The 25310-nt window shown below is 40.6% G+C and overlaps 1 protein-coding gene across 11 annotated transcripts in view; it reads right to left on the bottom strand.

The window, feature by feature from the left end:
* The window catches only part of TENM3 (teneurin transmembrane protein 3), a 1301596-nt gene that overhangs the window by 124990 nt on the left and 1151296 nt on the right, over nucleotides 1-25310 (bottom strand). For all 11 annotated transcript variants that reach the window (XM_040490383.1, XM_040490387.1, XM_040490391.1 and 8 more), the window contains one exon: nucleotides 16756-16878. In XM_040490383.1, coding sequence (XP_040346317.1) covers nucleotides 16756-16878 — 123 coding nt within the window. The remainder of the gene's footprint in view (nucleotides 1-16755; nucleotides 16879-25310) is intronic.

Raw genomic sequence — 25310 nt, 5'->3', positions numbered from 1 at the left:
ATCTATATCTATATCTATATCTATATCTATATCTATATCTATATCTAACAATGGAATATTACTCAGCCGTAAAAAGAATGAAACCTTGCCATTTGCAACAAAGTGGATGGAGCTAGAGAGTATAATGCTAAGCAGAATAAGTCAGTCAGAGGAAGACAAATACTGTGTGATTTCACTCGTATGTGGAATTTAAGCAACAAAACAGATGAGCAAAGGGTAAAAAAGAGAGGGAGAGGCAAACCAAGAAACAGATTCCTAACTATAGAGAACACACTGATGGTTACTAGAAGGGAGGTGGGTAGGGGCACGGGGGAAGTAGGTGATGGGGTTAATCCCCATCACTTGTGATAAATATTGGGTATGGTACAAAAGCGTCAAATCACTATCGTGGACACCTGAAACTAATATAACACTGTATGTTAACTAACTAGAATTTATTTTTTATTTAAAAAAAATTGTTTTTTTACATTTATTTATTTTTTTTGAGACAGAGAGAGACAGAGCATGAACGGGGGAGGGGCGGAGAGAGAGGGAGACACAGAATCGGAAGCAGCCTCCAGGCTCTGAGCCATCAGCCCAGAGCCCGACGCAGGGCTCGAACTCACGGACCGCGAGATCGTGACCTGAGCTGAAGTCGGACGCTCAACCGACTGAGCCACCCAGGTGTCCCTAGAATTTATTTTTTAAATTATTATTATTTTTAATATATAACTTATTGTCAAGTTGGCTAACATACAGTGCCTACAATGTGCTCTTGATTTTGGGGGTAGATTCCTGTGATTCATCGCTTACATAGAACACCCAGTGCTCATCCCAACAAGTGCCCTCCTCTATGCCCATCACCCATTTTCTCCTCCCCGCCCCATCAACCCTCAGTTTGTTCTCTGTATATAAGAGTCTCTTATGCTCCCTCCCTCTCTGTTTGTAACTATTTTTTTCCCCTTCCCTTCCCTTATGGCCTTCTGTTAAGTTTCTCAAGTTCCTCATATGAGGGAAAACATACGATACCCGTCTCTCTCTGACTGACTTATTTCACTTAGCATAATACCCTCCAGTTCCATCCACATTGTTGCAAATGGCAGGATTTCATTCTCTCTCATTGCCAAGTAGTATTCCGTTGGATATATAAACCACATCTTCTTTATCCACTCATCAGTTGATGGACATTTAGGCTCTTTCCATAATTTGGCTATTGTTGAAAGTGCTGCTATAAACGTTGGGGTACAAGTGCCCCTATGCATCAGCACTCCTGTATCCCTTGGGTCAATTCCTAGCAGTGCTATTGTTGGGTCGTAGGGTAGTTCTATTTTTCATTTTTTGAGGAACCTCCACACTGTTTTCGAGAGTGGCTGCACCAGTTTGCATACCCACCAGCAGTGCAAGAGGATTCCATTTCTCCACAACCTTGCCAGCATCTGTTTCCTGGTTAACTAACTGGAAATTTACATAAAAACTCTAAAAAAATAGACACTTGAAGTAGCCTTAATATGGCTAATTTGTATTTCCATGCCATAAAAGCACTTATTTTTCCTATGTTGTATGTATGTGTATATGTATGCATGTGTGTGTGTGTGTGTGTGTGTGTGTGTGTGTGTTTATAATAAGGAGAAACAGAATTCTAGATTACTAAGGAATGTGTTTTGTGATCACAGATGAGTATGACAGATATCCAAGTTATGCCCATCGGGGTCTAGAGAAATTCACAATAAATTCACACTTAGAGATAAATGTCAAGTTTGAGTAGATTACTAGTAAATGCTGTGACTATCTTCTAGTTGGCTGATCACATCCTACTCAATGACACATGTACCATCATTTGCAAAGGACACCTATAGCTAAAGGGAGACTACTGGCTAAAAGGTTCTGATTGGGCTAAAGCTGACGCGAAGTCATGTTCAAGGACGTGAAAGTGCATACAGTAGTCCCCTTTATCCCTGGTTTCACCTTCCACTGTTTCAGGTACCTGCGGTCATCAAGTGCGGTCTGAAGTCAGATGATCGTCCTCCCGACCTATCTTCAGAAGGTAAATAGCCTAACGCTATGTCACACAATGCCTACGTCACTCACCCCATTCATCCCATCACGTAGGCCTATTATCACCCCACGTTATCACAAAGAGAAGGGTGGGTACAGGGCAATAAGGTATTTTGAGACACAGACCACATTCACATAACTTTTATTGCAATATATTGTAGTAGTAATTGTTCTATTTTATGGTTAGTTATTCTTGTTAATCTCTTACTGGGCCTAATTTATAAATTTAACTTTATCAGAGATATGTACGTATAGGAAAAAATACCGTATAAAGAAGGTTCCGTACTATCTGTGGTGTCGGGCATCCACTGGGGGTCCTGGAACACATATTCTGTAGGTAAGGGTGGGAAGTGACTACTGTAGTGGGACCACAGTGGGAAGCCTGGACTTGGGAGACACGTTAGGACACAGCTGCGGTAACCTAGGCGTGACTCAGGAGAGGGCTGGACGAACAGCTTAACAAGTCATTACTTACAATCCCACTTCTCTTTTTCCCCCCGATGCCCATAACCATGGCAGTTGTTAACATTTCAGCTACCAGATCTGTTTTTCTTTAATTTAGTAATATAATACGCTCTAGGGAATAAAACCCAAAAACTGGGTTATAGTAATCCTCGCTAATTTCTTATGTATCGACTCAGAGTATAAACCACATCATTCACTGAAATACTAAATATTTATTTTATGATAGTAATATGTATTCATCTTTAGCAAAATTAGAACATATAGCTAAACACAAAGACAAAAGAATAGAATCCTACCACTATGGTAATCCTACTATAATCCAAGATTATGTTTGCTTCCTTTAACCAAGACCTATTTATTCATAGAAATTTTTCAATACTGGAAACACCTACATATGTGACAAATTAGCTTTTAAAAAATTTTTAATGTTTATTTATTTTTGAGAGACAGAGGGGAAAGAGAAAGAGACAGAGAATCCGAAGCAGGCTTCAGGCTCCGAGCCGTCAGCTCTACACGGGGCTCGAACCTATGAATCGTGAGATCGTGACCTGAGCCGAAGCTGGACGCTTATCCGACTGAGCCACCCAGGTGCCCCTATGTCATAAATTAGCTTTTAATGAAAAGATGAAGGAGGGCGGAGAGAGAAATGGAATTTTTACTGAGGGCCCATGATCTGTCAGGCAGTTTCACCTATACTATCTGTTTGGAACTAAAAAAACAAAACAAAACAAAAAAACAAAAAAAAAACCACTACTCCCTGAAGTCAGTATTATTTTGAGATGAAGAAACTAAGTCTCAAAGAAGTGAATTACCTGCCCAAAGTGAGTGATAAAGACTCACACTGAGGAGTGCAGAATTCCAAAACTATGTGTTTTACATAGTCGGCAGTGAAATCTTTGCTTTTTTATTAAAAAAATATTATTTTAAATTACGAAGTTTTGGATCTATTTCCTATAAAATCAGGTGTGGTAACCCACTGAACCACGCTAGAGAATCTGCTTAGCTTTCAATTTTAGGATATAAAGTTACAGGCTTTTTTGAATACTTATTTTTATTGGGAAGAAATGACCAGTTCTTATTACATAAAAACTGCCATAGATACCCTTAAGAATCTTTTTTTAATGTTTATTTATTTTTGAGAGAGAGAAAGAGAGGCAGAGAGAGAGGGAGACACAGAATCTGAAGCAGGCTCTGAGCTGTCAACCCCTGATGCAGGGCTCGAACTCACGAACCATGAGATCATGACCTGAGCCAAAGTCAGACACTCAACCAACTGAACCATCCAGGCGCTCCATAAAAACTGACATAGATACTCTAATGTGATATTCATCGTGTTATAATTTATACTAAATTCCTACTAGGTTTTTTGTCTTTTGGTTGACTTACACGTGAAACTATTTTTAAATACTGAGAAAAGTAGTAGTCCCTTCTTCCCGTGAAGACTGGTTTGCACACATGTCATATTTATGGAAATAGCTCATATGTGGACACATTCATCAAATTCATACATCACTAAGGCCATTGTTATAATTTACTGTTATTAACAAGTTCTATTGTTATTCTCTGAGGTTTATGTGATTGAATCTACTCAGTGGTGTTGATCCTATGAATTGCTGCTATAAATGTTTTTTTGGTCACTTTAATAACATACCTGTGCTTTCGATACTGGTAACTTAAAATGGTACGAATCAGAATTGTTTTGCAAACCATCATCTTGGCCCAAAAGCATTAGCTTTGGAAACAGTAATCAAGCGATGACTTCTGGGGTTTTAGGTTTTGCTGATTTCGAGGGCTTAGGATTTTTCTTACAGAAATGATAGGTGTGGGTACTGTTGTGTCAGTAAGTGTTGTGATTACTGATCAGTCCCACCCAATTTAACAGGTGGCTCTTTTTCAGAAAGAAGGTGCTTTCATTTGTAAAACAAAAAACCAAGGTTCACTGGATAGGCTTGAAGGGAGGAGGACAGTAGTACTTGAGATCATCGTTTTCTTGTCTCCCTGTAATGAAAAAGCCTGAGTAATCATAACATCATAGCATCTCAGAGTTCAAGTGCCCATGGAGGTCATTTAGTCCAGGAGTCTTCAAGTAAGAGTAGTCATATCCTTAGGTATGAAGATTACTTGAAGACCTTCCTGCCTCCCTCCCTCCCTCCCTCCCTGTCTTCGTTCCTCCCTCCCTCCCTCCCTCCTCCTTTTCTTTTTTTCATGAAGACTTTTCAGTGAGGAAAGGAGTAGTCTGTTTTAAGGGAATTCACTTCTAGAACCTCAACAATTCCCGGATGTAGACTCGCTTTACAACAGAAGGGACCTTTCACATACTCAGTATCTTACTATGACGCACTGTCTTGAGCAGAAAGCTTCCAGTGTGCCAAACAAAGGCAAAATTTAAAGCATTCTTGTTGATGAAGCCTCCTTTATTCGAGACACCATAAACCCAAGGTAGGGCTTTAGTGTCTTTCCTTGTCTTGCACATATTTCTATAAAGGACAAAGTTGTGGCATTAAGAATTGGAATATTTAAGGCTGCTGGTAGGTTTTGAAATCTGATAGATCAAGAAGGAGGGAGAACCTTTTCGTGCAATGACCTTGTCATTCATCCCAACCATTGGCAAAGGATGCTCTTCATTGCCAGCAGAGTTTTTTGACTGCCGAGAGAACATCCGTGAGGTAAGAAATAATAAAGGCAGCGATGCCTTTTTCAGTCCAATCGCCAAACTCACGACAAGGATTTGTGCTTTCTCTGTCTTTCTACTATCTCCCTCACGTAGCAGTTCAGAATTGTGAGACTGTGACAACGTGGATATTAATTTATTTGAACTGAAACAATAAGTCAGACTTTTTCTGACAGAGTTTGATTTTAATGAGTAGTATCTCTGCCAGTAAATTATACAGCATTTCCCGTAAGTTAAATGAGCTAGTTAGAGACATTTAAAGCCTATGATACAACAAAAGCATTAAAAAATATCGCAATAACAAAGGTGAACTAAGATGAACACAAGGTCCATCTTCCACCCCATTCTGCACATACCAGATTAAACAAAGCCACAGAGTAAAAGAGTAACGGGTGTGATTAGTAGTGTTTTGCTTTCTTTTTGGGGGGTATACTGCACAGAGGCTGACAAATGGGTGGTTCGGAAAACTTGGTAACAAATATGTGTGAAAGCAGGTGGCTCTCAGTTCCATGCTTCCAATGAAACTGAAGAAGAAATGTGATGGAACCAACAGCTTGTAGACCGCTAAACACACCTTTTAGAAATAGATCACAGGGGCACCTGGGTGGCTCAGTCAGTTGAGCATCCGACTCTTGATTTAGGCTAAGGTCATGATCTCATGGTTCCTGGGAGTGAGCCCAGATGCTCTGCTCTTCTCTGACAGTGTGGAGCCTGCTTGGGATTCTCTCTCTCTCTCTCTCTCTCTCTTTCTCTCTCTCTCCCTCTCCCTCTTTCTGCCCCTCCCCAGTTCTCTCTCAAAAGAAATAAATAAAAACATAAAAAAAGGAGTAGGTCACAAATTCTTGACATACGAATAATAAGGATTTCAAATAGTTGAAATCACTCTAAAAAAATCCTTTCCTTCCCATCTGCTTATTTTGTGGTTAAGATTTCTATGTTTATTCATAAAAAAAGAAAAACAGGAATAAAATTGATCCTGAACCTTGCCTGGCTTTGTAATAATTAATATCCATCCATGGGGGCACCTGGGTGGCTCAGTCGGTTAAGCGTCCGACTTCAGCTCAGGTCATGATCTCTCGGTTCGTGAGTTTGAGCCCCGCGTCGGGCTCTGTGCTGACAGCTCGGAGCCTGGAGCCTGCTTCGGATTCTGGGTCTCCCTCTCTCTCTGCCCTTCCCCCACTCACACTCTGTCTGTCTCTCTCTCTCTCTGTCTCAAAAACAAATAAACATTAATATCCATCCCTGAGTACATGAATTATTTGGAAAAGTCCCCAGTCATCTCATTCAGAGAGGTATTTTTGATACATTTTCGTTTTATATTTAATAATTATAAAAATGTTTAGCATTTTTATAATAATTAGGTTGATTTCAGTCAAATGTGTACAGCTAATAATTATAAATGTAATTTGGTATAAAAGGAAACAGGCTTTTTAAAAACATGTATGAACATGATGGTGGTAGGAAATAAGATTTAATTAAAATTTGTATTTATAATTTGTTTTAAGGCACAAGAACGAAACAGTTTGAAGGTCACGCATCTATTTTAGCTTTTCCCATGAAATATGAATCTCAGCCTAAAGTGGCCATCCGCTTCTGTTTGCTTCCAATTATGACACCATTTAGAATGAATTTATTTTGAATTAAAGTCTTCGAATGTGTCTTTTCTAAAAGGTAGATGGAGACCTGACCTCTCATTATCACCAGTGATGTAGAGATACAAGGACATCGCGGACTTTCTTCTGCTTAAATCCCCTGAACTGGCAGCTTCGTGTGACATTGCTGCTAAAGCCTCTAGTTTGAATGTCAGGGGACCATAGTTTTGTGAAGGGGCTTTGTCTGTTTAAATTCTGCACTACCGCTTTTCAAGTCCCGGCCGGTCTCTAATTTGGCCAAGTCAAGTGTGGTCATTCCTGTTAGCGTTTCCAAATGCTCTTTATTGATCGGAAACACACCTGGGAGTCAGCGAGCCATTGACACGGCTTGATAAACTTGTAAATACTTGAACAACCTTTTCCTCTGAAGCTCATCATTCCTCTCAGATAAAAGCCTGGACACAGATGTCTTTCATCATGTCCTGAATTCCAGAAAATTTTGGCTTCAGAGGAAATAAAAGGAGGGCCAGTTCTGGCGTGCTCTCTCCTCCCTTACTGAGATCACTCCATCCTTAAGCCCCCGGAGCCTGAACCTGGGAATGATCATAGGAATCAGTAAGGTTGTTTGTAGGTTTTACTAAGAGAATAAAGGAGGAAGAATGGAGGAAAAAATAGACAGGGCCACAGAGTGCCCTGGAGTTATTCTAAACTCAAAGCTTGTAGGTTAGGAATCAAACCAATTAAAGCCTTCACAGTAAGAGGGAGGTGTACCGTGTCTTCAAACACAATAGGGTATCATCTTGAAGGTTTTTTTTCCCCAATGTATCCTGTTGAGCCTGAATGTGGGAGCCACTAGGAGTCTTTTTACCTACTAACTGTGATTTTCCCTTTCATCAGTAACTATGTGTCCCAACAGTCCACGTCTTAAAATATGGTTGTCAGAGTGTGAAAACAGAAAGAGGCCACGTCCCCAAAGCCATTGTTACTCCTTGCCCTCTTGGGTGAGCCACGGTTTTGAGGCAAACACATCGGTAGATGGCATTTTTTCAGATAACGCATTAGCAATGCCTTGAGGTCTCAGAGACTGTATAAGTAATAGGGTACCTACCAACCCTAGATGTTACAAGGATCAAATGGAATATTGAAATCATACTGGTAGTTAGGAGGCTTGGTATCTCAACATTATTTTGTGACATCAGAAAAACCACCCAAAGATGCGCAAGACTAAATATTTTGCCATACATATCATGAATCTGCTGCCTGCATATGATGGGAATAAACGAGCCTTTAATTATTAAAATGGAAAGGCAGAAAAGAAATCCAACTGTAAAAGTCTAAGTCAATTGTTGAGGAGGGTAAGTGATAATATCATCTGGAGTCCCACAGAAGCACTAATAATTAAGATGTCAGGAAGCAAGGTTAGGCATTTACAGACAATCGATAGCCCACCCTCCAACTCTGTGACCTAACCTTGGATTCAGACCCTGACTTTGAGATCTCGGAGAGAACATCTCTTTTTATAAACAACCACACGCCGTAACTTACCATTGCGGACACAGAGTGTTACCTCGCAAGCAAAGCGAATTAAAACACAACTGCCTTGCAAACACAGTTTAATGAACGAAATCAATACAGCACCTAATGAAGGAACTATTACACGTTGCAACAAACATACCATGAACAATACTGAGTAAAACTCAAGGCACCTGCCGCCCTGTTAGTTCATTGCTTCAGATCACCGGCATCTTTAAACTGCTCTAAGTTTTAATTCTCTGAAATGGTCCAGTAGTTGAGAAAATTCATGCATGATGACCAATAAAGTGAAATTTAAAAGCACTTGAATTATAGTGTTTAAACAGGATGGATCCTATATGTACATGTATATATACATACACACACGTACAGTTTTTAAATTTGTACTCAAACAAAAGGAGTTGGAAATTTCCTTTGTTTAGATATAATTGACATCACACATTGTATTTGTTTCAGAAGTACAATGTAATGATTTGACTTTTGTTGTATACAACTGCGAAGTGATCACCACAGTAAGTCTTGTTAACAGCCATCATTTCACATAGTTATAATTTTGTTTCTTATGATGAGAACTTTTAAGCTCTACTCTCTCCGCAACTTTCAAATATCCACTACAGTATTATTAACCATGATCACCATGCTGCAGATAGACTCCATAACTTACTTATTTTATAACTGGAAATTTGTGCAAAAGGAATGTGTTGTTTGTTAGTTTTTGTTTGATTGGAAAAGTAATTTTCCAGAGTTATATTAGCCAAAATTTACGGCCTTTCTTTGTCTTACGTTATCCTAAACTATTCTATGCTAAATTTTGGCATTTGTCTTATTGTTCCTTTTAAATAAAGGTCGTGCTGAAATATCCTACTATAGGGCCCTCTATTTTCCCTATGTATGCATTTGCTAACTCATTGTCATTGCCTGCCTGACTTCTATCTTGCCTAGCAATTCACAGGCTCTGAGAACAACTGTGCCTTTTTTTTCCTATTGCTATGTTCTCAGAGCTTTGCTCTGCGCATGGCACATAATACATGCTCAATAAATAAATGCACAGTACTGTGCATTCAAAGGAATCTTAAGGATAAGATAGATTCCTTTCATAAAACCCAAATAACTAAAAATATTAAGCCAGGAGGAGTTGGTTAATAATAAGTAACTAATAATAAGGATTTCTATTATTGCTTTAGAGAATACTCTGGATGATGATTTAAAGATACATCTTCTTAAAAATTTAGCTACAAATTACAAGTGCAAAATCTAGAACTGCATTAAAAAGAGTGAACTAATAATTACTGACATGTATCAAACGCTCGTCACGTTCTAGTCAGTGCTTGGCATCCTTCGTGTGTTCTCTGATTTAAACCTCAGCACCACCCCATGCAGAAACAGGAGGTTAGGGAAGGTAATTTATGTAAAGCCACCCAGTAAGTGACACAGCTTCAATTCTTTTTTTTTTTTTTTTTTGAATATTTGAGAGACAGCACCTGCACATGAGTGAGAGGGGGAGGAGCAGAGAGAGAGGGAGAGAGAGAATCCTAAGCAGTCTCTGAGCTGTCAGCACAGAGCCTGACACGGGGCTCGAACCCACGAACTGTTGAGATCATGACCTGAGCCGAAACCAAGGGCCAGACGCTCGACCACTGAGCCACCCAGGTGCCCCGACAGAGCTTCAGTTCTTAACCACGAGGCCCTACCAGCATTTGGTTTGTGTATACTTTGCAAGGCGCTGTGGTGGGTCCTTTAGGCACTTTATATCATTTAGTCATGCTATTTTCATACGTTCATTTGACAAATACGTAGTGAGCACCTTTTACATCTACACCTTTTACAGTTACAGTCTGTAACTGTGCTGAGAGCTTGGGACAGGGCAGTGGAAGATAGATGTGGTCTGTGCCTCATACTCTAGCAAAGAAGGCCTACATTAAGTAGTAATGGTGATAGGCACAAACATTTTTCAAGCATCTTTATGTACGATACACCATTTTCAGTATTTCTGCTGAATACTTAAGACTGTTCCAATGATGAGAAAACTTAAGGCCGAAGAAGCTACATACTTTGTCCCATGTAACAAAGCCATTAATGATCAGAACTAGGATGTGAGGCCAGAAGGGGTAGGCTTAAGAGCCTATACTCCATCTTCCTCCCGTACTGTTTCTACATTAGAGTATGGCGTGATCAACAGCCAGAATGTGGAAAGCCTTGTAAGTCACTTAAAGGCATCCGACCAGAATCTAAGTCACTGAGGAAGATCAGGTAGGGTACTTCTATCTCAAATTTGTGTCTGAAGACCGTGGGACAAGACTGGAGACGTAACATCTCAGACTGAAGGTGGCCTCTAGAATCTAGGTGAGAGATGATGTATCCAAGAGACACTGTGGAGTTGGAGTGGACAGGACTAATGATTGACTGAATATGGAGGTGACAGAAGAGAAGGAGACAGTCTTGCTTCTTCAGCTCCCGGCCCAGGTAACTAGGTGAATTATGATGCCGTTTCCTGACACAAAAAGCCGTGGAAGAGAGACAGATTTGGAAAGAGAGATGACGGCAATGGTGTTTTCCAAAGACGGCGCCCACGGCATCTTCCGTTCCATAGGCTCTTACGCCATGAATCCCTGCCACTTCCTCACACAAAGGGGGGAGTTTGATTCTCCTTCCCGCGAATCTGGGCTGATCATCCTGGCTCTCTGGACCAACGGGATGTGATGAAAGGGACATCTGCAGACGTCCCATATCTTAGGATGTGAGAAGGCTTGTAACGTCTGCGTTGGTTTCTCGGAACGCTCCCTCCTGGGATACGTCCCTTCAGCGCCAGCTGCTATGCTCTGAGAAGTCCAAGCCACATGGAACGCCCTGTTTAGATGCTCTGGTCAACAGCCACAGCCGAGCTCCAGCTCACACACAGCACCAACTGCCAGCCGCCTTGGACTTCTGACTCAGTGGAGCTTTCAAACAGCCCCCGCTGACATCTGAAAGGAACTGCACGAAAGACCCAAGCACAAACACGGGAATTTCCCATCTGCAGAATCAGGAGAAATGACAACAGTTGGTCTTTTAAGCCACGGACTCCTGGTGTGGCTTGCTAGGCAGTGATAGAGGACCAAAGCAGTCAATGGGTTCAGTTTTAGACATGTGAAGTTTGAGGTGCTTGGAAGACGCGCAGGTGGAGAAGTTCCAAAGGCACTTGGAGAGGTTTTACACAGTCGGTGTCTGGATCTCAAAGAGAGAGAAATATCTACGCCGCACATATTGATTTGGGAACACACAGAATGTAACATAGCGCAAAGCACATCGCATGCATCCGAAGCCAGGAGAGGGGATAAGAGAACCCAGAGGAATTATACTCTGAAAAGAGCAGAGTCCTGAGAAACAGCAACGTGGAGGGGTCCAGCGGAGACAGGCGAGCCAACTAAAGAAGCTGAGAAGTCATTGCCAAAAAGTCAGGAAGAAAGCCAAGGTAAATGTGGTATCACAGAAGCTAAGAGAAAAGAGCATTTCAGTTCGGAGGGATAGATTAACTATCAAATGCTACCAAGAACTCAGATCTGGTAACGACTGAAGAGGATTCAATGACGATACAGACACTGCAATGGCTAACTCAGGAAGACATCGGTTTCGACGAGTGGTGGTAGGAACATCCATGAGAAAGGAATTCACGGATGGTGAAGAAATGAACAGAGAGATTACACTCAAGAGGGGCTGGCTGTAGGGGCGCCTGGGTGGCTCAGTCGGTTGAGCGTCCCGACTTTGGCTCAGGTCATGAACTCACTGATCATGAGTTCGAGCCCCGTGTCGGGCTCTGTGTTGGCAGCTCAGAGCCCGGAGCCTGCTTTGGATCCTGTGTCTCCTTCTCCGTGGCTCCCCACCCCGCTTTCTCTGTCCCTCTCTCTCTCAAAAATACATAAAGATTAAAAAAATTAAAAAAAAAAAAAAGAAGGTTGGCTGTAAAGGGAGAAGAGAAAAATAAGGTGGAGCTGGAGTGGGAGGGAGAGTCAAGGATTTTTTTGTTTTTAAAACCTCCGGAGTCTCCAATGTTGCCTAGAAGGTGGCAATAGGGGGGCTACTTTGAAGATACGGACTGGAATCAAGCATACTCATGGAAAGATCAGCCTTAAGTATGGGGCAAAAAGAGTGAGAAGTGTAGATCCAGACACACATAGGCATGGAGATTTGCTTCCAGGAAACTGAGAGAACTTCCTCTGAAGGTTTCTGTATGTTGTTGATTGGAAAGTCCATCCGCGGAGAGAGCTGGGCTTCCGAGGACCGTCGGAAGATCTGGAGAAATTGTTGACGAGTGTGGAAAGAGTTGGCCATGGGCAAAGGAGCCAGGCTGCCAGACTGTTGGGAGTCAGTGAGCCAGGAGATGGCCATGACTATTTCCTCTTCACATGCGAGGAAAGCAAGCTCAGAGAGGTTAAGTAACTTGCTCAAGGCTCCAAAGTACGTAAATGAAGGAGCTGGGATCTGAAGACAGGCCCCTGTGACTGTTTCCAGCACATCAGACTAAATGAATTCCTTGGTCCAGGGGAATAATTTTAGTTTCTGGAAAGAGACTGGTATTGGAGGCTCAAAAACCTCATTCTTACCTCTCCCTTCACATTGTCCACATCTATCGGTTTCGCCTGAGACCCCATACTTCTGACATCTCATCTCCAAAATCTGGACTCAAAGACGGTCTCAGGAATAATCAGTAAAGGATCATGGCATATGATAGAAATTCTTCTTCTACATACTAAATACCGCTTAGAAACTCCCGTTCAAATGAGTTTAAAAGCAAGCAGGGAGTTTACAGAAACCTTAGCACCACGATTGTTCCTTAGAATTATATTTGTAAAATACAAATAAAAGAGGACTGAATGAACAAAAATACTGTATTTAGAAGCTACCACGAGTCAACTGTCTCACTACGTTTAGCACAGTTAATTCGCCCAGTGAGCCTTGTTCAGAATTCTAAGGATTTCTTAAGGGTTGTAATCTAGAATTTCTAAAGAGATGACGTGATATGATATATTTCTCTGGATAGTTTATAAAACTGAAATAGTGGACGATGGTGTATGGAGACTGGAGGATCATCACAAAGGCTTAAAAGCCATGATTTTAAGGCACCTCCCCCTTCTTGCAAATGCAGTCCTGTCGCGCTCCCCTGAGCCCTGTGTCTTTAAGTATTTAAAAGATCCATACCAAGAAGCTTTACTTGGAAAAATGGAAATAAGAATTCCTTATAATTTAGGGGTTTTTTTGGGGGGGGGTAGAGAGGGTACTATTCAAGAAATAATAAAGAAGACAGGTGACTACTGTTTAGGTCACAGTTTGGACAAGGTCTGAGTCAAGAGCTGGCCTTCTTTCCAAAAGGAAACATTCGTATAAACTCCCAGGGCAGCTGGCCGGCTGGGGACTCAGCTTTCCTCCAGGGAACCTAACTCATCCTGGGACATCTGCTGACTGTTCCTTAGGGGGCTTCTCCACAAGGCTTGAAAGAAGTGACTTTACTTCCTTGGAGATACAGCTGTTCCACAGGCACATAAAAACCGAACCCAGTGCATTCTAGGGTCACCTGGGGCACTGCAGTCCCTCTCAGAGGAGGGGACTTTCAGAACAGTGTTTTTTTGAAACTGTGGACCACAGTCTTCTGCAAACTGTGGAATTATCGAAGTGAGTTTCAACCAGCACTCGTATAACTGGGAAACACAATAAAATAGAGCGAAAACAAAAAACAAAAAAACAAAGAAAACCAGGTGTGTTTCACACAACGAGGATAAGCATTATTTTGGGAACCAGATTTCAGATGTGTGTGTGTGTGTGTGTGGGTATGCGGATTCCGACATAATGCAGATTTCTCTCTGCGGTCATACAGGATAGTTGCAAACTCTTATCAGCCACAGAATTTCTGAAGCCGTATGTACATGACATTCTTTCAAATGCCTGGAACTGACAGGATCCCAGACAGTTCATTCCAAGGTTGTCCTAAAATCTTCTCACAGATCTGAACCACTGAGCACCTTGACCAACGTTACAAAGTAAACAGGTGAAGAAGCTAAACTTTGAATAGCGGTTTAGGCGAGCCGAGGAACGTTGATGCAGGCAGAGGAGGGATTTCTTGGCCAAATCCCAGGAACCAGCACGAGGCTCGAGGAGTATCTCTGAATCCACACTTTCTCGGTATTATGCTTTTCGAGTATTGTGAAACTTAATTAGCCTATTTTCATTTTCAGCATACTAACAGGTCAGGATGTAGTAAAATAAAACGTGTCTACAATAAGCCTTTTTCTCTTTAGTCTAATTTCTTGGGCCTGTAAAAAAAGTTCTCTACATGTGTGGGTCGTTAAGTGCATCGGGCCTTTTTTACAGAAACCATCTACTTTAAGAGACAGGCTACATTTCAATCCACATAGACTAAAAATAAACACTCTTAATTTCTGTGCAGTTGCTCGATCAGTTCACATGTGGGTTATCAGTATAAGAAAAATTACATAATTGTTTACTTAATTGCAATTTCCCTCACCTACTGTTTTAATTACTTCGGGTGTGGGGACATATTAGTCACCAGCTTGCAGCTTCTTGGAACGTGGAGAGCTTTGTATTAAAAGGCTCCGTACAGGGGCGCCTGGGTGGCGCAGTCGGTTAAGCGTCCGACTTCAGCCAGGTCACGATCTCGCGGTCCGTGAGTTCGAGCCCCGTGTCGGGCTCTGGGCCGATGGCTCAGAGCCTGGAGCCTGTTTCCGATTCTGTGTCTCCCTCTCTCTCTGCCCCTCCCCTGTCTCTGTCCCAAAAATAAATAAACGTTGAAAAAAAAATTTTTTAAAAGGCTCCGTACAGGTGTGGGGCCAAGGGTGTTTGTTATTACTATGAAAATCCTACGTCTTATAGAATTCCTCAGTCTCCCCAAGAAGGAAGAGAAACGTCATAGGGTATTGTTGTTAAAATAAAACAGAAGATGAGAACACAGAGACCAAAAAAAACCCTGATGGAAGCGTTAGCCCTGGTGAATGGCTACACGTAAAATAGTAGCATACGCATAAAAATAAACAAATATATATTTTGTTATGTATAAATCGACCATAGCTTCTTTCTGGTCTTGCAAAGAAACTAGCCATGCGAGGATGAACATAATTGATGCCAAAGCAGAATACAAATACATGAGATAAGAAGAAACAAGGGGGAAGAAAAGCTTGGGAATTGCTTAAAGGCAGATGATATATTTGACAAAAAAAGGTATCCTGATCCGGTTGCTTTGAGATATGAAGTATAATGACATTTTGCAAAAAGCCAGAGAATTCCAAGTGTCAAAACATATATACACACGCACACACATATCGAAATAATAGACAGGGATATACAATATAGATATAGACAGGATAGACAGGTATATAATCTTATATATAATATAAATCTACACACGTATGTATACATTTTCCTGGGAGTTCATATGGAAAAATGAAATAAAACATTCTCAAACCTCTTAAATTCCGTTTTTAATTCAGAACAAAATGCTTTGAAAGTCTGTTAGCCAAAGGGCAAACTTTTTTTTTTTAATGTATATTTATTTTTGGAGAGAGAGAAAGACAGAGAGACAGAATGCAAGCTGGGGAGGGGCAGAGAGAGAGGGAGCCACACAATCCGAAGCAGACTCCAAGCTCTGAGCTGTCAGCACAGAGCCCGACGCGGGGCTCGAACTTACGAACAGTAAGATCATGACCTGAGCTGAAGTTGGACGCTTAACCGACTGAGCCACTCAGGCGCCCCCAAAGTGCAAACTTTTGAAGGTTTACAGCAAGGGCAAGCAGAGAAAGGTCAATAAATTCTAATCCTTTAATGTATTTTGTATTTGAAAGCTTTTATAACGAAATTAATATAGTATTCTATATTATAACTCCATAAGCTAGTTGAATGAAAACAAAGCTTAATATGCCCAAGATAATATAAGAGACGATATATTGAATTATAGCCTCTCTACAGACTAAAAGTAAAGCCAAATACACAACTGCAGGAGGGAAAGCCAGAAATGCCCAGCCATCAAATCGGAAGGCAGAAAATCGTATTATTCCTATAATAAAAATGTGAACTTCCAATCTTTCAAGTGAATGCCTAATAACCCCTGATTAAAAGATGACGTTATATTTCAAAATCGTTTCCCTCTCGGGGCGCTCGGGGCGCCTGGGTGGCTCGGTCGGTTCAGCATCCAACTTCAGCTCAGGTCACGATCTCGCGGTCCGTGAGTTCGAGCCCCGCGTCGGGCTCTGTGTGGACGGCTCGGAGCCTGGAGCCCGTTTCGGATTCTGTGTCTCCCTCTCTCTCTGCCCCTCCCCCACTTGTGCTCTGTCTCTGTCTCAAAAATAAATAAATGTTAAAAAAAAAATTCAAACGTTTCCCTCTCTCAGATATACCTGGATGCAACATGGAATCAAATGCATTTATGGGAAAGAGGTATGAAAAGAAACGCACACGACACGTAGCTCTTTCTCTTACCATTGTCGCCGGAAGGTAATGACACAGTGTTTGTTGGTGCTGCCTCAGAATTCACTTTTCCGTTCTCAAATGTGTCGTTTTCGGGCTGCTGCAGCTGCCAGTTGAGGCCAAAGAGATGCATCGCTGGGGGTAAAGAATGCGAGTTGTTGAAAAGTCTTGTTTTTAGCTAGGACGGCACATGGTGAGCATGTTTACAACAGGATTCGTACGTAACGTTAACATCTCCGTGGTCCGAAATAACAAAGATGATTGTGTTGCAACAGTTAGAAAATAAACAGCTTCTAACACAATCGCAGTGTAGGTATCACTGCAGCACAATATTGGTACCAGAAAACTCTGGGGAATGAATCTCTATGTGCTCTGCTTTGTCCGAGTTCCACTCCTCACCATCGCGGAGGTAAGGGGTAAAGTGCTCTGCAGTGACATCTGCTAAACTTGCCTGACCTCAGGCCATTTGCACATGTCGAAACCTTCGTTGCAACATCCTTATATTCTCAAGAAACATGACGCTACTCATTTGGACTAAGGTAAAAAGTAACTACTGGTCTCACCGATAAATTTGCTGGCCTACGAAATGATCAGAATGGATTTAGATGCACAAAACAGAGTAACACTGGACTATTCTAAATTTAAGACGAGTTTATGACATTCCATTAAAAAATGGCATGGATGACCTAACATGTTATGTGTCAGGTAATTTCAGGTAGAGTTTCTGATGTGGGTATGATAAGCTTGCAAATTTATGAAAACTTTGTAAATGTGTTTACTGATTTTCTTTATTTAAAATATTTAGAAAGTAGATGACTATACGACTTTATAATTATAAATTTATAAATGTAATAGAATTTGAAAAATTTTATTTTTAATATATTTGAAATATTCAGAACAATCACTGTAATAATACTGACTGCTAACACTCAACTAAACATTCATTGGTGTTCCACAGAATACAGTTTCAGAATTAATCCCCAAGGAGGCTAAATATCCACAGGGAGACACAGTTGTAGTCACGATACGTATTTGAATTTACGAGAGAGGTGAAGAAAGACATAGTGTTTAAGAAGTATTGTTAGACACAGCATGATAACTACCACTGTCAAAAGGCAAGCCCTTATTAAATATGCAACATATGTAGTAACACAATTATACTGGCACAGTGGAAAGAAGAGGGGTTTAGATGTTAGATTTTGGTTTAATCCTCAACTTGGGATTAAATGATGTAATACTGTTAATACTAGTTTTACTTAGAAAATGAGGTTGGTCCTTACTTAATAGATATGAACTTTCTAGATAGTATAGGTCTATGGGGGCATATGATGGACAGTTAGTTAATACATAGCAGGACAGCTCCTAGTACATAAGTATTTCATTTATTTATTCTGTACTCTACTGAACTATATGAAGTCACCTGACCAGACCATGGAACCTCTCAACATATAGTCCCTTCTGTCTGTAATGCTCACCATCCACTGTAAAATATCCATTCATCACTCAGATGGTAGGCACCAACGATGTGGGGAAGCCGTCTCTGACTGGGCCGACCATCTCTGTCAAGACCATTTTCATTTACTTTTGTATCTCATGTACCTTATATGTAGGAGGTCTTAATAAGTGTCTGTCAAGTTCATGAAATCTATGTTCTGAGGTTTCAAAATCAAGAAAACAGTTGTGGATGAAAACACAGCAATTTAAAGGAAAAGTTAATAATATAAAAGAAGTAAGTGGATAAGAGTAGGGTGTTATATTATTAGTGAGTGATTAACGACTGCATTAGCATAACAGTATACGAAAAGTATATAGTATATAATAGTATATGAAAATAGTATATGAAAGTCCCCTAGTACCATATACAATTAAAGTTAAAAGATTCAACAGTTTGATTTGAAAAGATTTCAACACTCTACAAGTTTTGCCACCTTTCATTAACAATACCTGAAATACAATCATAATAAGTGATTGTATAATAATATACAAACATAATAATGCAATAATATATTATTATAATATATATAATATATTATCATTATATCATATATATCATATATAATATATGATCATATATATATCAATATATATCAATATATGTCATATATATGATAATATATATCAATATATATATCAATCAATATATATATCAATGTATATCAATATATATATCTATATATCAATATATATCAATATATATCAATATATATCATATATATGATAATAATATACAAACATAACCCTAAAAAGAAACACAGCAAACAGATACACACAGAGCTACATCTACCCTGTATATCTGTAAAATGTATATACTCCCCTCTCGAATTATAATCTGCCAGCAACTCCTTTCAAACTCTGGTTTTTCAAGGATTAAGATATACGTTATAGAATCCTTGAATTCAAAAACTGTCATCTTGTAAGGAAGTATAGCTTCACATGTCATTTTGCATTAAATTGCTTAGTATTTGAGCGGCAAAATGTCAGGAGCTTTCTAAACATTTATTGCTTCGTATGTTTTTCAAGGTTTCAGATATTTCAGCAATTTTTGAATGAAATAATGGGAACTGGTCCTGCATACAGGAGAAGGTTTGACAGACGTACTTTGGCATGCCAATGATAAATATTCCGAAAGGGTCAAAGTTTCTCCACAAAATAATTTATCATCATCGTGGGCTTTTATGTAACATAAAAAGTCTCCCAGGATGATAGATTTGCTTATATTATTGGTTTTAATAGACTTTGAAGTCAAGAGAGAGAGAGAGAGACTCAAGAGAGAGAATCAACGGAAACTGCACAATGTCAAATATTAGAAAGTGATCTTATGTGTGTGTTTGGAGAGTGATTTTATTCTATTTTGGTTTTTTTTTTTTGCAATTTTTTTGTTTTATTTTTTTAGGCAATAGCTTTCTCATATATATTTTTCTTACAGAAAATGTCAATAAAATGAAATTCCATTTCTACTTAAGATGTTGTATAATAGAACCCTGCCCAGTAATATTACATCTCTTAACATCGCATTGAAAACAGAGACCAACAAGTTGTTTGGTCTTGGGGTATTATGTACTTTGAAAATCTTGGGCGTTTGGTATTGAGTGATGCTCTTGACGCATGTAACTTGAGATTTTTATACAAATACAGGGTGTTAGTCAGACTGACTCCAAAAATGACAGAGGCAAAGACAGAGGCAGCAAACTCATGAAAGTCAAAAATGCGATAGAAATTACTGAGCACTGGTGCAATAAAACTCTGTGGGAAGTCTTGGCAGACAAAGGCAGAGAAAATCGGTGAAATAAACTACATATGCAAATAAAGGCGGATGAGCTAATCCTTCAATGCCTGAGCTGGAAAGCACGTTTGAAGCCATGGGAAGGCGTCTGGTGCCACTACTCATGAAGGGTAAAATCAATCCTTGATTTATGCATGGGCCGGGGGGGGGGGGGGGCCGGGGGTGGTCCAGAAGTGGCTGGGAGCTAGCTCTGTGCTCTTGTGAGCCCCTCACCCCCGGGGCAGAGAGCTTAGGTGGGCAAGCCTGCACACAGTGTTCCTTGTGTTGGTGTTAGATCTCTTTTTAAAGAAAACATTCACTGGACATTTACTATGTGTCAAATGTGTGTTACTGCCTCACCTGTTTTATCTCCCTGAATCTTCACAAAGACCCCACTTAATACTATTTTTTTTTTCGTTTTAAATCTGAGAAAATTGAGGCTTTTAAAAATATTTTTTCAGAGAAAGAGAGAGAGAGAGAGAGTGAGAAGGGAAGGGGCAGACAGAGAGAGAGAGAGAGAGAGAGAGAGAGAGAGAGAATCCCAAGCAGGCTCCACACTGTCAGTGCAGAGCCTGGTGCAGGGCTTGATCTCACGAACAGAACTGTGAGATCACGACCTGAGCAGAAATCGAGAGTCTGATGCTTAACCAACTGAACCACCCAGGCACTCCGAAAACTGAGGCTTTTTGAGAGTTTTAGGTTTCAAGGAGGTCAACAGTGGACGTTGCCCTTAAACCCAGACCTGGAGGACAGGCATTCCACAACATGCCTGTCCTCTCTTCTACCGGGGGGCAGTGGAATGTGAAAATCCACGCAGAAGGAGGTGAAATGTGACTTTTGTGGGGGCCGCAGGCTAGACAATGTTTTCTACTAGATCTAGAAAACTGAAGGCAGAGATAGTATCTGATGGCGGAGGATGGGCAAAGATATTAATAAGGAACATTTGTGTATTCCAGGCACAGTTCTTCTGTATGAGTACTTTTCACTGTACTATATTCTCTTTTTGAGGAGAATAATGTATAGTAATAGGATAATGATGGAATTAACAACGGGCTATTGCGGTTAACTCTAAGAGTCTGAAAAACAGCGATTTAAAAACTACATGTAAACGCTACATGTGTGTATTTCAAAGTTACAGAAAGAGCATTCATGTAGCTTTAATCTTAAAAAATTCATTTCTGGTATCTTGTTTCACAGTTTTATATTGCTATTTCCATGTATTTCTGGGCGGTTTTAATGAGGGGCGGGGGCTGGATTCATATCTAAAATGTTACTCAAGGAAGAATGGAATTTGTGAATGGCAGCAGTAACTATATGTCTGCTCGAGTGTGTTTTTTTATATTTTAAAATACTTTGATGTCTATTATCTTCCAATAATGTACTGCCTGACGGGGGTCATTATCCCTGTTGTGGGTGAAACACAGGCAGAGAGAGGGTTAGTGACTTACCCAATGTTTTTTAAAAAGTTAGTGTAGAAAGACAACTCATGATACGAGATCTCTTGACCCAATTTCAGGACTTCTCTTCCTATACTGTGCTGTTTTCCTTCTGAATTGTTCTGAATTAAAACTGAGCATTCACATTAAAGAAATTAAAAAGAAACTTAACACAAATTATTAATTTATTTTTTGACAGTACATATAATCAGAAGCTGTCCATTTGTCGAAATTGGCTTCTAAATACAAGATGTTTACCCAGTGAAAATGGCAGCATTTTAAAATCATTTGTTCGCTGTTTGTCTGGAATTAGAATGTATTTTCTTTGTATTAAACATCTTAGAAATTATGGTTAAGTCCCCAGTTGGTCTACAAACGTCTGTCCTTATATCCAATAGAAATAAATATACACACAGCACCAAAACACATGAACAAGAATGTTCTGGGGCGCCTGGGTGGCGCAGTCGGTTAAGCGTCCGACTTCAGCCAGGTCACGATCTCGCGGTCCGTGAGTTCGAGCCCCGCGTCGGGCTCTGGGCTGATGGCTCGGAGCCTGGAGCCTGTTTCCGATTCTGTGTCTCCCTCTCTCTCTGCCCCTCCCCCGTTCATGCTCTGTCTCTCTCTGTCCCAAAAATAAATAAACGTTGAAAAAAAAAAATTTAAAAAGAATGTTCTCAGAAGCATTATTTGTAATAGCCACAAACTGGAAACCCAGATGTCTGCTAGCAGGAAAGAGGAAAAACAAATTATAGTGTAGTCATACAAGGGATTCTATAGACCAATGTAAATGAAGAAGGCATTGCCAGATGCAACAGTATGGATAAATCTCATAAGCACAGTATTGAGCAAGAGAATCCATTCACAAAAACAAACAAACAAACAAAACCCATGAATATTGTGTAAGTCAATGCGTATGAAGTTCAGAAGCAGATAAAATTAACTGGTAGGAACAAAAGCCACCAGAATGATTACCTCTAGGGAGCCGGGGCTAGGTAATGACTGGCAAGAGGCCATAGGGTACTTCTGGAATGCCAGGAGTATTTTATTTTTCTATCTGGGTGGGGGTTCCACTGGTATGTTCGCTTATGATCTGTATACTCTTCTAAATGAATATTACACTTAAATTAAAATTTTTATTCTTGGGGCACCTGGGTGGCTCAGCTGGTTGAGCGTCTGACTTTGGCTCAAGGTCACAATCTCATGGTCCGTGAGTTCAAGCCCCACATCGGGCTCTGTGCTGACAGCTCAGAGCCTGGAGCCTGCCTTGGATTCCATGTCTCCCTCTCTCCCTACCCCTCCTGTACTCACATTCTGTCTCTGTCTCAAAAATAAACAAACATTAAAAAAATTAAAATTTTTACTTAAAAGCAGTCCATCTAACACACAGCAAAAGTAACGAATGTGTATTTTCACTTCCCCACACCCTCCCTGCGGGGGCTTGTCTCTCTGAGGCTCCTAGGTGTTCATTTAGGAAAGATACCAATGTAGAAGGGGAAGTGACTCCATCAGAGGAATTGGAAGGAAGAGCGAGGGAAGGCTTCTTTAGTGCAAATCTTGGGTGTCAGAAGGAAAGCAATTTGATCAAACAAATTCATGTACTGGGTTAACGACTGTCAGCTCATGGCCACCCCAGACTGATCTGTAGTTTAAAACCATTGTGACTTGTCTCAGTGAGGATGGGGAGAAGTTAGACCCTTGTGCACGGTTGTTGAGATTGTGAAATGGTTCAACTGCTCTGGAAAGCACTATGGTAGTTCCTCAAAAAAAAACTGGAACAACTTTATGATCCAGGATCCCACTCGTGGGTTATACAACTCAAAAGAACTGAAAGGAGGGACTCAAAGAGATATGTGCACGTTCGTGTTCACAGCAGCACTGCTCACAGCAGCCCAGAGGCAGAAACATCCCAATGTCCATCGACAGAAGAACGGATAAAGAACACGTGGTAGGTACGCACAATGGAATATTACTCAGTCTTAAAAAGGAAGGAAATCTTGCCACGTGGTATAACATGGATGGACCTTGAGGACGTTATGTTCAGTGAAATAAGCCAGTCACAAGAAGACAAATCCTGTTTGATTTCACCTATAAGCGGTATCTAAAGTAGTCGAATTTATGTGGTGGTCACCAGGGGCGAGGGGTAAGGGAAAACGGGGAGTTGTGGGTTAAAAGGTGCAGAGAGTAAATTCTGTAAGATGCCGAAACGCTGGAGATCTGTGGCACAGCAATGTGGATATGTCACAGAGCCCATGAACTGGCCAGACTGCTTGTCTACCACTTAAATCACACCCTTAATTTCCCTGCTTCCGTGCCTTTGTTCCTATCGTTCCTGGCTTCTGGGATGCCGCCCCCAAGTTGTGTCTGATGAGCTCTCGACCGGTACCCGGAGGTCTAGTTGACATGATATTTCTTCATGAAGCCTTCCTGGAATTGAGAACTACTCTGCACTACCATAACACTTTGTAGTATTTAACCTGAAACATCTCACTTTGTATTTGAATAGATTTTTTACTTTCTGCAGTGTGAGGCGTGGGGAGTTGCAAGAGAACACGAACCTTTGCAGCTAGGGGGTAAAACATGCACTCTGAGGGGAAAAAGAGAGATGAGTGTGGGAAGAAAGGGAATAAATGATAGGATTTTAGCTCTGAAAAAATAAGAGACGATCGTTAAGGGAAAAGTTTTAATACATAATTCAGTTTTTTCAATATTGTGCTTCAAGTGGATCTTAGAGGCCTGGATCTCTGTGGCTGAACGGGTCCCTGAGAAACAGGGGTGACTAACAGAGCCTCTGAGACTGTTAACCGTAAGAAGAAGCCTTGGGGGCACTGAGTCTAATTCCTCCCTTTTTCTCAGGGTAGGAGAATCTAGATTTCCGAGATGACGCCCAGTCTTTTTTAATTAGTTGTAATATCTAATAACATTTGTCAGCCTCAAACGCAATGAGCATATTTTTAAGAACGTCACCCAAGTCGATCATAAAAAAAACAACAAAAAACTATCATGATCATCAACTCTAGGAGTAACTCACATGGGTGGTAAGCCACCAATCACCAGAGCAACCTATGTTACTAACAGCCAAAAAGTCTACTTCAGACTGTATCTTTTTAGGTTGCCTCACGGCGTTCTTAGATTACAACCAATCTGAAGATGTTTAAAGTGAAATATTTCTTCTATGATTTAAAAAAATCCATTCTATAATCTCTCAGTTTTTCTTCTGTAGGCTTTCCCAAATCATGGTAAGACCAAAAAGAAACAACCCTCACTGATCGAAATAGTTTTGAGACAGTATTCTAGTGAAGTATTATCAGCGAGATTTTACGACGACATTTTCTTTCAGACTCAAAGGCCATTTGAGTGAAAGAAATTACAGCATACGTTCCTTCTACCTTTCAAGGCTGATGGAGGTGAAAGGAATCCGCGATATTATAGCTATTTTACCTCTTACCCATAGAAAAAAAGGGCATGCCATTGTTTTTACCCAGTATATGTTGGTTTGATACGTAAAAGCCAGCATGTGGCATACTTGAAACCAAAATGTGTCATTAAAGGAAATTATACGCCACCAAGCAGCAAGTTCGGCGCCATTTTTAGTTCCAAGTTGCGAGAAAAGGGGCCAAATTTTTGATCTTGTCTCTGGGGACCATGCCACGGAAGTTGTTATCACAGCTACTATTATTTCTACTGGCATGACTGTGTTCTCGGATACTGCCAAACACGGATGGGAAGGAGGGGTGGCGACAGCTGGTGACACGGTCCAGCAATCTGCATCGGAAAGCCGAACGTAGCTTTATGCCACCAGAACCCTGACGAGTAACATTCTGAGGCTTTGGCAACTTAGAGGGTAGTTCTTAGCGCGCCTGCCGTGACTG

The sequence above is a fragment of the Herpailurus yagouaroundi genome, unplaced genomic scaffold (assembly GCF_014898765.1).
Source record: "Herpailurus yagouaroundi ecotype Mexico unplaced genomic scaffold, PumYag 181, whole genome shotgun sequence".
Lineage (NCBI taxonomy): Eukaryota > Metazoa > Chordata > Mammalia > Carnivora > Felidae > Herpailurus > Herpailurus yagouaroundi.
Note: the sequence above shows the minus strand (reverse complement) of the source record. Positions and strands in the feature narration are given on the sequence as shown.